General features: G+C 38.0%; 3 protein-coding genes across 5 annotated transcripts; 2 read left to right on the top strand and 1 right to left on the bottom strand.

The window, feature by feature from the left end:
* Positions 1–3,108: 3,108 nt before the first annotated feature.
* On the top strand, positions 3,109–4,861 carry LOC128856430 (SREBP regulating gene protein). Its single transcript, XM_054091732.1, has 2 exons — positions 3,109–3,481; positions 3,576–4,861. Exons 1-2 carry the CDS (start codon positions 3,395–3,397, stop codon positions 4,134–4,136), a joined length of 648 nt encoding a protein of 215 aa, XP_053947707.1. The 5' UTR covers positions 3,109–3,394; the 3' UTR covers positions 4,137–4,861.
* A 2,105-nt stretch (positions 4,862–6,966) lies between these two features.
* LOC128856429 (uncharacterized) lies at positions 6,967–8,419 on the top strand. The gene has a single exon (XM_054091731.1). The coding sequence runs from the start codon at positions 7,185–7,187 to the stop codon at positions 7,980–7,982; it is 798 nt and encodes a 265-aa protein (XP_053947706.1). The 5' UTR covers positions 6,967–7,184; the 3' UTR covers positions 7,983–8,419.
* Positions 8,420–11,126: 2,707 nt separating this feature from the next.
* On the bottom strand, positions 11,127–13,939 carry LOC128856428 (allantoinase). 3 transcript variants are annotated; one of them, XM_054091729.1, is made up of 8 exons: positions 13,851–13,939; positions 13,597–13,785; positions 13,335–13,486; positions 12,990–13,257; positions 12,482–12,627; positions 12,022–12,359; positions 11,411–11,616; positions 11,127–11,343 (listed from the first exon to the last, which is right to left on the bottom strand). In XM_054091729.1, exons 2-8 carry the CDS (start codon positions 13,750–13,752, stop codon positions 11,185–11,187), a joined length of 1,425 nt encoding a protein of 474 aa, XP_053947704.1. In that variant the 5' UTR covers positions 13,753–13,785; positions 13,851–13,939; the 3' UTR covers positions 11,127–11,184. The 3 variants fall into 3 exon arrangements, with proteins under 3 accessions (XP_053947704.1, XP_053947705.1, XP_053947703.1); XM_054091730.1 differs by having other exon boundaries at positions 13,597–13,779; XM_054091728.1 differs by having other exon boundaries at positions 13,597–13,939.
* Between the last annotated feature and the right edge of the window lie 271 nt (positions 13,940–14,210).

Below are 14,210 nucleotides of genomic sequence, written 5' to 3'. Positions count from 1 at the left end.
TTTTTTTTTTTGCGTTACTTGTAGCTTGTGCGTATGCCATTAACTGTGATCATCTAAAATAAATATTGTATACAACATTTATTATATTATTATATATATTTTTAATAATGCCTAAAATTTCATTATCGCTCAAGAATAAAGTTGAAGTATAATCTACGTTCCCCATATGGAATACCCGAGATATCAATAGTTCTTTAACGAAACGTCCCGCCATTTGCAATAAAACTAGGTTTTACTCTTCCTATTTTGAAATTCCCCCTCTAGCATTTCCTTGCATTTTGCTTCGCAACAGGTTCATTATCATAGAGCTTGCCGCTACAACCGGCACTTTTATTTACCTCGATCGCACTGACAAATAAAATACATTTTGTAAAGTTTCATCAATTTTATAAGTGGATTTATGTAGTTGCTGCCGTTTACCGCTTTGATATTAGATTATCACACATGTCTAATATTTGACACAGCCACTTCCCAAAGCACAATAGAATTGATTAATATTGTATGTTCCTGCGCTGATCTCCCTTTTTGATCCCGTACTAACAACAAATACTATACGAAACCACCAAATTTCGTTTATTGCGCTCTCTATAGGTATACCTATGTACACTCTTGTATTTCTCGGTTTGGGTAAACTCTCTCCTAGTATGGGTAAACTCTCTCCTAAAATTATATAATAGTTTTCCTTAAACGAGTCATATTACTGTATTCGCGTATTTATTAACTACACTAAAATTTTTATTGCTATTTGTATTTGTTTACCTATCTCATTTATGCCTTCTACGTGACAACGCAATATTTTGCTCTCATCGAAAGAATACACCTGACGAGGTACATACCGATATGCGCATTATCATATTCTAAGTCGAAATAAACATTAAAGTGTTTTAAGCTAATGTAATAAAAAAAACTTGTAAACAAAAATCTATTTAAATTTGTACTGCTTTATATACATAAATACCAGAATGTCGTATTTTTGCAAATTTCAAGCGGATGTGTTAGTGGAGGAAATTTAGCTAAAACACAAACCGCACTGATACTTAGGGTTGCATTTGTAAATAAAATTGAACTGCCACATATATGTGTGGTACTGAGCGAAAAAATAATGTCTACTGCAACAAATTGAAGGTCCGGTAATGTTGAGCGATATAGTGATTTTTCGCTATCAATGAATTAGCGATTTTTTAATCACCCCGATTTTCTAATGCCATGGAAATCGCTGTGTAGGAATCCATTGTGAAAGAGCTTTAAGGAAAATGAACTGTGGTCTGGAAAGATTATATCGTATATTTATTTCAGATATCCATTCGCATTTTCTGTGTAAAAAATTAAAACCTTCACTTTTGTATTGATCAGAACTTGGAACTAATATTTGATGGTTCTTTGGTTGTAGGGTCGAAAATTATTTTCTTTCTGTAATATCATACAATACAATTAAATTATATAAACATATTCAGATTAACAATATGCCTCTATTTTCGGAAGTTGCACAGTGGGATATCGACTTTGCAGAACAAAACAAAATTTTGTATTTTTTCTTAGTTGATATGGGGTGTTTTGTGCGAAATATTAATTTTTAAAATATTACATTTAGTATAAGCATCGTTTATTGTATCAAAAAATCGCTACATTTCATATCTTTTTTACTAATGCCTGCTGCCACTTCTTAAGTGCACTTTCAAAGGCTTGAAATTTAAGACGTTACAAACCTCAAAAGCAGTAACTAATCACAAAAACTTTGACAAGAAAACTTGCACAATTACAGTGCACAGAAGAAGAAAAACTTTCGACGAAATTCACAGCTGAAACAAAAGCATCTCAAAAGAAAACTTACCATTACAAATTCAAGAAAAAAAAAATCATAGTGCAAGGATCACCTATAAGGAAAAATCATTTATGGTATGACTAGTGTCTGATTAATGTAATGTTAATGGAATCGTAAATGCGCGTGCCATGAACGTGCGAAAACTGCACAATAAATGAGTTTAGTTGTAATTGTGTTTTTTGTTGTGTTTTTCCTAAATATATATATATATATATATATAAATATATATATATATATATATATATATATATATTATTGGGTGCATACACCCTGGACATGCGGACACCCTTTATTGGCTTTCTGGACGTGCTCCTTCCCTTATTTGTGGTATGCGTCTTGATGTTTTTCCACGAATGGAGAGATCTCCGACTACGAATGGCAGATATTTTTTATGAGAAGCCTTTGTATGGCAGAAATACACTCGAAGGGTTGCGATTGTTTGCCTAGGGTGATGTTTCATGGGTTCATTATGTGTACCAAGTTTGATTAATTTGGTATCATTAATGACAGAAATACCTGTTTTTTGCCTCTTTTGAAAATTGAGTTAATACGAGACCGAATGTCGAGCCACTAAAATCATCGAACACCATTACATTTCCACGACAGTCGGCTTTTCGTAACCGGAACGACCCGGACTTATAACTGGCCAGGGACTGTCTTTCAGCAGCATTCCCCATACTTACATATGTGGGGAATGTTTATGACGCTACAACAATAACAACGACCATCACAAAAAGGGATACGGCACACTAGACAGGGCTAGTTTACAGGGCAAAGGTACTGCTACAACAACAACAACAACAACTGCAAAAACAAATTGTAAAAATTAATGTGCTATAAAACTGCAAAAAAACTCTTATTAAAGAGTTGAAAACTTTGATGAACATTTTTGGATTTTTTGTTTTAATATGCTCATAGTTTTAAGGTTGCATTTATATAGTTTTTGTACAATAATGAATTATTTTTTCACATAATATTAAAATGTTAAAATTATATAAGAAACAAACATTTTCTGAAAACTTGTCAGTAAGCTTTTGTGCTATAGTTATTTAACACTTGAATAATTATAAGTATGAATCAATTACAGGATTATTCAGTATAATAAAAAGTTTATTTTACTACTCATATATTTGAACTTACCCACAATTCATTCATTCATTTTTTTTTTATTTCAGCTATTAATATTATTCATCAATAAACTCTCAATGGCTTGTACTTTTCAAAAAGGCACCCAACCTCTGGTGGCATCACTGCCCATCAGCTGTTCGCATATGTTATAATTGCTTTTGTTTTGTTGTATCACAGTAAACCCGCATTCCTACATGAAACTAAAATTAATAAATTTCACATTGTCGCGTTGATTTCTGATATTTTGTATACCAATACAACCAACAAATTCTATTTACAATGTTTTGAAATACGTCGGACATTGTCGTTGAAGTACACGCGAATGGGCGATTAAGTTGAAGGAAACCCCGAAAGACGTACAAACATTTGCGCCGCTATGACTACAATCTCGCCAGCTAGCGTGCCAGCAGTCAACACCACGTTGCATTAAGAGACCAAAGGACAATGTGGCCACGATTTCTTGGCCGACGTATACTCTACATAACCATCACATTACTTGCCGTAATATATTTACTAACGAATTTACTTAAGGTGAGTCAATTGTGACAACTACCAATCCATTCTAATTCGTCACATATTCCTTCTGCGCTTTTGCATAATTGGTTACATTCATCTCTTCGTCTAGCATGGCGGTCTTAGCGCACTGCATGCGGACAATATGCTCACCGTTCAACGCACACGTCCGCTTATCTGGCGCACACTACAGGAACACTTACTGCCTGACGAACCTCAGAATCGCACCAACGATCCCGACGTGCATTGCCGCAACTCAGTGCAGGGCCGCGATTTACTCGTCGATGATCGTGGCTTTCTCTGCCGTCGCGAACATTTGTTGCTGCCCAGCAATTGCTGTGATGTGGAAGTGCCTGAAACACAATATTACACATGCGATACATGTAATACAACAACACATTGCTGTGACATATACGAATACTGTGTGTCTTGCTGCCTGCATCCGACGAAACGAACACTATTGGAGCTAGTGCTACGTACTACTACCGGCCGACAGGCAGCTGTATACGCGCGAGTGGAGGATCATTTCGAATTGTGTTTGGTTAAGTGTCGCACAAATTCGCACTCTGTGGCACACGAAAACAAATATCGCGATGGTATGCCTAAATATTGTTATGGGCAGACAGAAGCACACGAATCGCAGCGTGAAGTATCAGTTAGTGTGGCACGATGATTAAGCAGCTCTCAATTATCCTAAAGAAAAAAAGAGGCGAATGCGGTAAATGAAAAAAAAAAAAATTACGCATAGTGATGGCCAACGACTGATTCGTTTCGTAACTCGATACTGCTTAATCTACATAAGAGCAAACGCTCGTTCAGGGTAAATTGATAATGGACATTCAGGCGAAAACATTACTGTCATCGTTAATTATTGGCAACTTTGGTCGCTGAGGTTTTAGGGTTTGGTAGTGGCCAAAATGAAATACAGAGCGCAAGTGAGCTTTTATTGGATTGCGATTATAGCGAGTTTAGTCTCAGTGCCCCTAATATTAACTTATTTAAGTTAATTTCTAACAATGGTTTGTATGAAATTATATTTTATGTTCGAATGAAGAAATGTATGTAGTATATTTAAGTAGTGGTATTTGTATGCATGGAGAATTGTTTGAAAATGCTGTATATCTCGATTAAATTACAAAATTACAATTTGTAGAAAAGCTAACTAGAATGGGGTTCTTCAGGAGCAAAACGTATCATGACCGAACAAATTTAAGTATTAATGTAGAACTAAACATTACAATAATTTTAAGTTTATATCTTGTAAATTATGGACCAGACATATAGATTTAAAATTGTTAGATTTCGTAAACTTCTCGAGTAATACTCTACTATTTTGATTAGCAAAAGTAAAAAACACTAATATTAATCAATTAATAAACTTAAATCTAACTTTTTATACATTACTTGTCGATTAAAAATCAAGATTAATTAAAAGTCTTTTACATTATATGACGGTTGTTTTGTTATAAACAAAAGAAATTAAAAAAAAAAAAATGGAGGCACGAACTTCACCTGTCATGGGTCAGAATATCTAACTAATAACTAATTGATAACTACGACAGTCGGTTCTACGTTACCGGAACGACCCGGATTTCCTACATATCGCGCCAAGGACTGTCACTCCAGCAGCACTCTCCGTACATATATGGGCAATGTTTTTGTTGCTACAACAACAACAGTCGGTTCTACGTTACCAGAACGATACGAGTTTACATCCGGCCAACGACTGTCGCTCCGTGCATGTATGGAGAATGTTTAAGCTACTACAACAACTGACAACTGCCGACGTACTTGGCTAAATTTGCCACGTTGCGTCTTATCCCTTTTAAGGGGTTAGGGGTAGTCAAAATTTTGAAAAAAATGGATTTGTTTTTGCATTTTCGTATAATATCTTAAAAATATTGTGTGAAAATTTGAAGTGAATTCGACAAATACTTTTCGACTTATAGTATTCAACAATTAACAAAGAGCGCTTGGGCGCTCCCGAGCTTTCCAGAGCAACTAGCTAAACTTTATACGCATTTTCTCAAATCTATATTTTTTGAACTGGTGATCATTGATCAAAGGATTTTTTTTTTCAAAAATTTCGATTTTTTTCAAACAATTAATTGTGGGTTTTTTTCTCGAAAATTTGAAAAATATTTTCCAAGGCCGCCATATTGTTAATTGTGAAAAAAAACTTCAATCAGGCACAAGATTATCTATTAATAAAACTTATTTCTTTGGACCGATTGTTTTACATGAATCTCCAAGAACTTGTGATGATCACCGCAAGGGATCCCTGGAGCCCAAACAGCGATAAATTTTACAATTATTATTATTTTTAATTTTGCTAAAGTCAAGTCGAAACATAATGTATTAATAACGAGTTTTTATTTTTGCAAAATAAAGCAATTGACTAGCAAACCAAATGATTGAAAATCATCATTTTATTGGGCCTCTGGCTACCCCTAACCCCTTAAAGCAAATACATCTGCCAATGAAAGAAAAACGCCATAGCATAGGGCTTATGTCGACTGCCTGAATTTCATCGCACGCAATTACAGTGCAAATCGCGCCAGTCAAAGAGCACAACAAATGCTCAGCAAACAGCTTCTACTTGGGTGCTACCGCAGGTTTCACTCCTGTAGACATCTTCTAGAATCCGATCCGCCTCCCAGGCATGTCAGGAGGCATCTCTTCAACTATTCAGACGAGATCCAGGACAAAACAAACCAAAAATTTCTGGACCGGACAGTTTTTAGACATACGCTAAGTGGCATTCATCGGGAGACACTTGCCACCTTCTTATACTGCCAACTTCTAAATGCCGTAATCGTAGTCTGAAGAGCTTCAGCTACTCGAGAGACCCGCGCAACTTCGGCACAATTACGTTCTGGATATTGTAGCAGGTTAAACTCCTACCTATCCAGAATTTACCCGACATACCTAACGTTTGGTCAGCATGTGAAGGCACTTCGCACGATATTAAGCACCTTTTCACATGCCCCGTCAAACCCACTCATCTAACATCCCCCTCCCTTCCCTCTGGAAGGCTCCCCGCACGACACTAACCACCTTTTCATATGCTCCATTAAACCCACTCATCTAACACCTCTCTCCCTCTGGACCCAACTTGTCGAAACATCACATTGCCTGGGCCTACCGTTAAATGAGCCAGACGAAGACTACCGGAAACTACATACATTGCACTGACAGGGTTTAGTAAGCTGCTATAACTACAACAACAACGCTGAAGGGTTAGAAGGCCGCAGTTACAAGGCCGAAAAAACAGTGTAAGTGTGAAACGCCTTTTCAAATTTGCGTGTAACTTCAAAAATATGCACCGGAACGATATTAAATTTTCTGTGTGTATTCTGAAATATTATGAAAAGAAAAAAAAAAAAAAACGATTTTTTGAAAATTGTAACTGTATATAACCCCTGAAGAAATCAAATATTTTCTATTGTATAAAATGAAAGAGTTTTGTAAAAAAAATTAAGCATTTTTTAGAACATTTTTAGAAAATCCTATTTACTTTGGAACGCACCCAATATATGGTAATCACACTATCACTATCGACTTCAAATATTCTGAATCATACCAAAAATATATGCAGTTGTTTGAGTTTATTTTTTCAAATTACGTTTAAAAAAATTGTAATTTAGAAAAAATTTAAAATTTTTCAATTTCTGTTGTCATAACTTATATTCGTAGTTAATTGTATTAATTCAACGCAATAATGGCAATGAGCTGTCCGTTGAATAACGATTATATTTGTTTTACTATTGATAACAACCTGAACTGGTTAAGTCTGGAGGAGATTGCGAAAACCTTGAGAATCGTAGTCAATAAAGCAATTCATACAGCGGCTGAGTTGATCCTAAGTGATGTGAAAGGCGAATTCTACTATCCTGATCCTAAACTTGAACCTCAGACAAGAACCTTAATTCCTGATTTTCTGCAATTCGATGCCGAATACAAAGAGAAGCATGTGAATTGGATTAATATACAGGACTTTTCCGTGAATGAAATATTCAGTCAAGTGCGTGACTATATAAATTTGTGGCATTTATCGGATTGCACGAAATATACACTCGGCATAAACGACAAATCAAATGTAATACCGGGGAAAGGCTCCAAGTATTTTCTGGATGCTATTTTTTCGAAGCCCACGCCGATTTGTCCCAATCCTTTGGCTGTTGCAAAAGTTCTCTTTACCGTTACAGTGCCCGAACTCTTGCCAAAATACTATCCAGTTAAGGTGATATATCGGTTTGAAAGCTATCGTACACTTTACCATGCGTTTGGACGCTATGAGGTGCACAGCAAGGATTTTCAGAGGTACTTCATAGATTCGATCCTCCAAAAGAAATTGGTATTTTATGCAAAAATATTTGAATGCCGTCATCCGCAAATTAAATTAAAGGAAGATGAAAATGACGAAGAGGAAGCAGAAGCAGAAGAAGACTACAAAACTCGGAAATATGAAGCAGATAAAAGTGGTCAAATAACCGCCGTAAATAGTTCGGAAGAATAAGGAATTCGAATGATTTGGCGATATTACAAAAACAAACAATAAATTATATAAATGATTAATTCTTATTCAAGGGTTCAATTGAAGTTTTCTTTGCAGAATCTCCTCAAATTTTGTTATAAAGGGTGGTTAAATTTCAAGGGCCGATGTTGAATGGGAACCACACCTAAATGTAAAGTTTTTTTCTGCATTTCATTTGACATTTTTTAATTTCAGACTAACTCAATTTGAACCATGGAAAGATACACAATCGAGCAACGCGTTAAAATTATTCAGGCTTATTATGAAAACGGGCAACAGTAAATGACCAATTTTCGAAGAAAATCATCTTCAGTGATGAGGCACCTTTTCACCTCAGTGGATTCGTCAATAAGCAGAATTGCCGCATTTGGACGAACGATAATCCAAGAATGATTGCCGAAAAACCAATGCACCCACAAAGAGTGACTGTTTGGCGTGGTTTATGGGCCGGCGGCATCATTGGGCCGTATTTTTTCCAAAATGAGGCCGGTCAGGCAGTTACTGTGAATAGTGTTCGCTATCGTGAGATGATAACGAACTTTTTATGGCCCGAATTGGAAGATATGGATGTGGACGATATGTGGTTTCAACAGGACGGTGCCACTTGTCACACAGCTAACGAAACAATGGCTCTTTTGCGCGAAAAATTTAATGGCCGATTAATCTCACGTCGCGGCGATGTCAATTTGCCGTCAAGATCATTTGACACCGTTGGACTTCTTTCTTTGGGGTTATTTGAAAGAAAAGGTGTACGTCGATAAGCCAGCAACAATTTAAGAACTAAAGGATGAGATAATTCGGTACATTAACGGCATAGAACCTCAATTATGCCTCAGCGTCATCGAAAATTTGGACCATCGGATGGAGGTGTGCCGCCGAGGCCGCGGCGGCCATTTGACTGATATTTTGTTCCATACGTAATTGAGCCATACCAATATTATCATAATAAAGAGAAATGACAAATATTTCCTAAAAAAATTGTATTTTATTCAAAATCAACACCGGCCCTTGAAACTTAACCACCCTTTATAATTTTTTCAGTTTCTATTGTTGTTGTAGCAGCTTATAAGTGTAATGTATTGGGTTGACTACTAACTAACTAAATAACTTTATTCTGTAATGTATTCCTCATTTTGATCAATGACCTTTTGCCATCTTTCAAGCAGCATCATAATCCTACGTTCATAAAACTTCTGGTTTTTATTAGCACAAAACTGAATCAGGTACGATTTGACATCAGTTTTGTAAAGATCGAAACAAAAAGTAATCAGATGGTGCAAGGTCAGGACTATATGGTGGATGTGGCAAAACATCCTAACCAAGCTCCAATAAGTTTTGCCGGGTGGCCAAAGATGTGCGTGGCCTTGCATTGTCATGATGGAATACTTAGATGGACTTGGATGGACTTTTTCGATTTGTCAATTCGAACCGCTTTTCTTCAACTGCATTGTTTAATTTCGTTAGTTCAATGATCATTCGGTTGGGTGGCAAGAGTTCAAATTACACAAATCCTTTGTAATCCCACCAAACTGATAACAAAACCTTCTTTTGATGAATATCAGCTTTTTATGTTGTTTGAGTTGGTTCACCTGGCCTGCTCCACGATCTTTTCCGCTTGATATTGTTGTAGACAACCCATTTTTCATCGCCATTTATCAATCGTTTTAAAAATGGATTATTTTCATGACATTTCTTTAGCAAATCCCAGCTGTTAATGCGTTTCTTCGTGAGAAACCGCGGTATCGAATTTTTGAACATAACCAAGTTGTTTTAAGTGATTTCCAATGCATGTGTGTGATACATGAAGCTGCTCTGCAATCTCACGTGTTGTACTGTGACGATCCGAATCGATTAATGCTTTGTAATCCAAACCCTAATGGGCGTCATCAACTTCTACTGGACGACTCGAGCATTTTTCATCTTTGAGTGAAAATCACCAGAATGAAATTTGGCAAACCAATTTTGACTCTGTCGTTCTTTTAAGGCTTCGTCACCATAAACAGCACATAACTTTTGATGAGCTTACGATGTGGTTTTCCCTTTGCGGAAAAAAAGCAAAATATGACGAAAATATTCCTTTTGATTTTCCATTTTTCAACGAATGCCAAACGAAAACTACGCAACCGATCAAACAATTTTTGTTTACTGATTGACAGCTGAATTGCCAACTATCAAATAACAAAATGAGTTTTACATTTGCACTACGTCTGCAAACCTAAAAATTCAACTGATGCCAACTATGAGAGAAATCCGCAAATTACTTAATTGCCAACCCAATAGTTTCCGGTCATCTTCGTCTAGCTCATCTAACGGTAGTCCCAGGAAATGTGCTGCTTCGACAGGTTGGGTCCAGAGGGAGGGGGTTTTAAATGAGTGGGTTTGATGGAGCATGTGAAAAGGTGCTTAATATCGGAGTGCCTTCACATGCTGGACATATTTTTTAGTTTTTAGTATGTCGAGTCAATTCTGGATAGGTAGGAGTTCAGTCTGCTACAATATCCAGAACGTAATTGTGCCAAAGTTACGCGCGTCTCTTGGATTAGCTGAAGCTCTTCATCTGCAATAAGTTGTGGTTGGACTCAGATTACAGCATTCGGCGATCGGAAGCTTAAGAAGGTGGTAAGTGTCTCCCGAGGGCTCTTGCGTTGGTTACGTTAATCTATTTCATTTCTAACAGTGTAGGTGATTAGCACAGATGGTTGAAGACTTCGCTAAATTTGGTGTGTCTGCACAATTACGCTATTGCCCGCTTCCTCTTGCAGAACTGTCTACGATGGAAGAGTCTTGTCAAGACCCTATGCTCCCGAGAGGAGTGAACAAGGAGAAAAAAAAGTGTCTCCCGATAAACGTCGTTAATTGCCTGCTATTGTCACCTCGTCATGGTCGGGTAGTGGAACGACAGTTCCGTCATTAACACATCGGGTATCCGGATCTTCACATTCTCTGCGATATGCGCGGCTGTCGCTATTTAACACGTTCGAGAAGTGTTCCCTATACAATTTAAGCACATTCTGGATGTCAGTAACCAGATCATCGTCTTTCATCTTACAGGAAAACGCCCCGGTCTTTTTCCGTGTCAGTCTGAAGAATTCTACACGAAACTAAATATGTCAAATTTCTTGAACATTTACATTTATTTTATTGTGGGTTTAATGTGGGTCTAATTCATAAGCACCTAGAATTGTTACATACGAACAAATTTGACAATTTTCTTAGTGCTTTTACGCAACTGCACCTTGCCCAGTGGCTGGCCGAAGCCCTCATACTGCTGATAGACATGCAAGCCGCGTACAATAGTGGCATGCACCACACCGCGTAAGCGCTGATCCATATAGGGTGTTGCCTACAATAGAAAATTAAATCGCAATTCTTCAATCGCCATCCTATGTACTCTCAATCCACATTTGTACCTTATTAGTAGAAAAGAGCATATCCGTTGACACGTTGAACTCCTCGTCTGGATCCCATATACAAAAATCCGCATCAAAGCCCTCCTCAATTTTACCCTTAAAGCTGGACAGACCACAGAGCACTGCGGGATTTTGACACATAAGACGATAAATATGTTCCATACCCATGCCATGCGCTTGGCAGTGTGTCCAAACAATTGAGAGACCTGAAATCGTAAAGTTGCATCAGAAAAACAGAGGATTTTAAGAAGTTTATATAAAATTGGCGCTTACACCCTTTTTTGGGTGTTTGGCCGAGCTCCTCCTCTTATTTGTGGTGTGCGTGTTGATGTTGTTCCACAAACGGAGGGACCTACAGTTTTAAGCCGACTCCGAACGGCAGATATTTATTATGAGGAGCTTTTTCATGGCAGAAATACACTCGGAGGTTTGCTATTGCCTGCCGAGGGGCGACCGCTATTAGAAAACACATTTTCTTCATTTTGATGTTTCACGGAGATTCGTACTGACGTTCTCTCCGAATTCCGAACGGTAGTCACGCACCTACCCATTCGTCTAAGGCGGCCGCCGCAAGAGGTTTAAGTAATACAAAAAGTTTACTAATTTCCCACCTAATTGCAGCGACGAGACGCCCGGCCACGCGTTCAAAAAGTTTCCGCGCGCACGCCCGTAATTCAAACACTTCACACCTGGCGTCGCTGGTGAGTGATTTGAGGCAATAATATCCAAGACTCCGTTCTTTAGAGCTTCCCACAAACGCGGCTGATTCGATTTGGCGCGTATTGGGGGCTGAGCTTTGAATTCGGTATGACAATCCTCGATTTGCTCTGAAGACAGCGTTAGGTAGTGCGGACATGTTTCGATGGTTAGATTAGCGCCGGCGCGTTTGCATTGCGCAACAATGGGCAGCACATCGGCAGAACTTATATTCATTATGTGCATATGTTTGCTGGGAGGTTGGGAAATAAATTTAGATAGTTAAGTTGATAGATTTAGATAAAAGGTTGTGAATTAGTTTAGATAGAATTTTAGTAGTCTTCTTTCTATAGCTTTCGACATACGAGTACATACCCCTTATTCGCATTCGCCAATTGACTAATCAATTGCACGGCGTTTACTTCCATTTCTTCAGGACGTGTACGCAGGAAAGACTCATATTTCTTGGGCTCTTCCTCATTAGGTTCTATGACATTCTTCAGTGGAAGTTCGGCACTAAACTGTATATATTAAGTAGAGGTTCATTATTTAGGATTCTCTACACACTTCGGTGAGAAGCGCAATATGCTTTAAGTTCGAAGGGATTCCGATTTTTCCTCGCGATGCCCGGTTTCAGCAATTAATTTTAAAATTCATTGGGCTGTAAAAATTTAAAACTCGACAATTTCAATACGAAACTTTGGTATTTTAAATTTTAACACTCTGATAAATTTCAAATCAATTGGTGGAACGGGGCTCGGTGAGCTTATTCAAATTTATTTTCCCACACCAGAAACAGGAATTAAAAATTTTCACGGTGCATTCCATTGAAATCTCATCGAGCGACAAGCATATAAAACGCTCTCCTTGTTCACTCTCTTACAGCCAAAACGGTGTCGTCCTCTAATTTGCCGATCACATCTTCTAGTTCTTTGCGATTTACAGCCGGAAAAGCGTCACCCACTGGTGCTGGTGTAGGAGAAAGTGTGCATTGCAGACCGATAACGCCAGCGGCCAATAGCGAATCGGCTTCCTTGATATTCTCAGGCACTAGACCGCCCCAAAAACCGACATCTACGAAAATCTTTCCACGGGCCACACCTGTCTTTGTCTTTAAAGCCGCTACGCTGGTTGTGGGCGGTATGGTGTTACTAAAAAGGGTATTTATATTTGTTTACAACACAAACTCGATTTCATTCTACATATTTTTGTATCATCGTATACGTACGTAGGTCGGTCGATGATTGTGGTAAAGCCGCCGGCAGCTGCTGCTTTAGTGGCCGCCATAAATCCCTCCCAATCTTTACGCCCCGGCTCGCTGATGTTGACATTGGCGTCTATGAGACCCGGCATGAGCACTTTGTCGCCAAAATCATAGACCTACGACAAATCAAAGCAAATTGGATACACATTAGTCTGTGGTATGCCGACCGCCTGTTAACCGGCAAAATAGCTCATTATAAATTTCACTCTCTCTATTCATCTCTCACCGCTTCCGATTCCGTGTTGTATACATAGGTATTCACCTCTTGTGCAGTGCGCAAGACCTTACGTATGATGCCCTCTGTGTCGACGATAATGCCACCGTTCAGGAAGCCCTGCTCGGTGCCTAGAAAAATGCGTTTGCTGAGGAACAGCAAATCCATTTTACGATTACGCTGGTGAGGATTACACTATAACTTTTCTTTTTTCAATTAGCAAAAAAACACTAAATGGCTCTATATTTTTGTTGGTTAATATCTACCTCCTTGGTGGAAAGTGAAAATGTAGAAAGTGTTTATTTTTATTTTGTTCTATATTTAGAATCCTCTAACGCGTCGTGTATTTTCTCGACCGATCACTGAAAACAACTGAATGAGTGAAAAATTGCACTTCACTTTGGCGTAAAGTTTAAAAATGTCACCGTGGTGAAAATGCCAATGGCAATGCTGTGTGCTTGGTATTGTTGAAAGACAATAAAATAAAATATTTAAATAATTGGCGCGTACACTTCTGATAGGTGTTTCGTCAAGCTCCTCCTCCTATTTATGACGTACATCTTCACGTTGTACCACAAATGGAGAGAAGTGCAGTTTTAAGCCGACCACTGTTTTAGACAAACCGG

This window comes from Anastrepha ludens, chromosome 3, assembly GCF_028408465.1.
Source record: "Anastrepha ludens isolate Willacy chromosome 3, idAnaLude1.1, whole genome shotgun sequence".
NCBI lineage: Eukaryota > Metazoa > Arthropoda > Insecta > Diptera > Tephritidae > Anastrepha > Anastrepha ludens.
Note: the sequence above shows the minus strand (reverse complement) of the source record. Positions and strands in the feature narration are given on the sequence as shown.

Bases quoted from the DNA above. Each gene is read 5' to 3' on its own strand.
- LOC128856430 (XM_054091732.1), top strand. From the start codon at position 3,395: ATGTGGCCACGATTTCTTGGCCGACGTATACTCTACATAACCATCACA. The intron at 3,482-3,575 runs GTGAGTCAATTG...CTCTTCGTCTAG, and splicing joins TACTAACGAATTTACTTAAG to CATGGCGGTCTTAGCGCACT.
- LOC128856429 (XM_054091731.1), top strand. From the start codon at position 7,185: ATGGCAATGAGCTGTCCGTTGAATAACGATTATATTTGTTTTACTATT.
- LOC128856428 (XM_054091728.1), bottom strand. From the start codon at position 13,752: ATGGATTTGCTGTTCCTCAGCAAACGCATTTTTCTAGGCACCGAGCAG. The intron at 12,628-12,989 runs GTAAGAGAGTGA...TAATATATACAG, and splicing joins AGGACGACACCGTTTTGGCT to TTTAGTGCCGAACTTCCACT. The intron at 12,360-12,481 runs GTATGTACTCGT...CCAACCTCCCAG, and splicing joins TTGGCGAATGCGAATAAGGG to CAAACATATGCACATAATGA.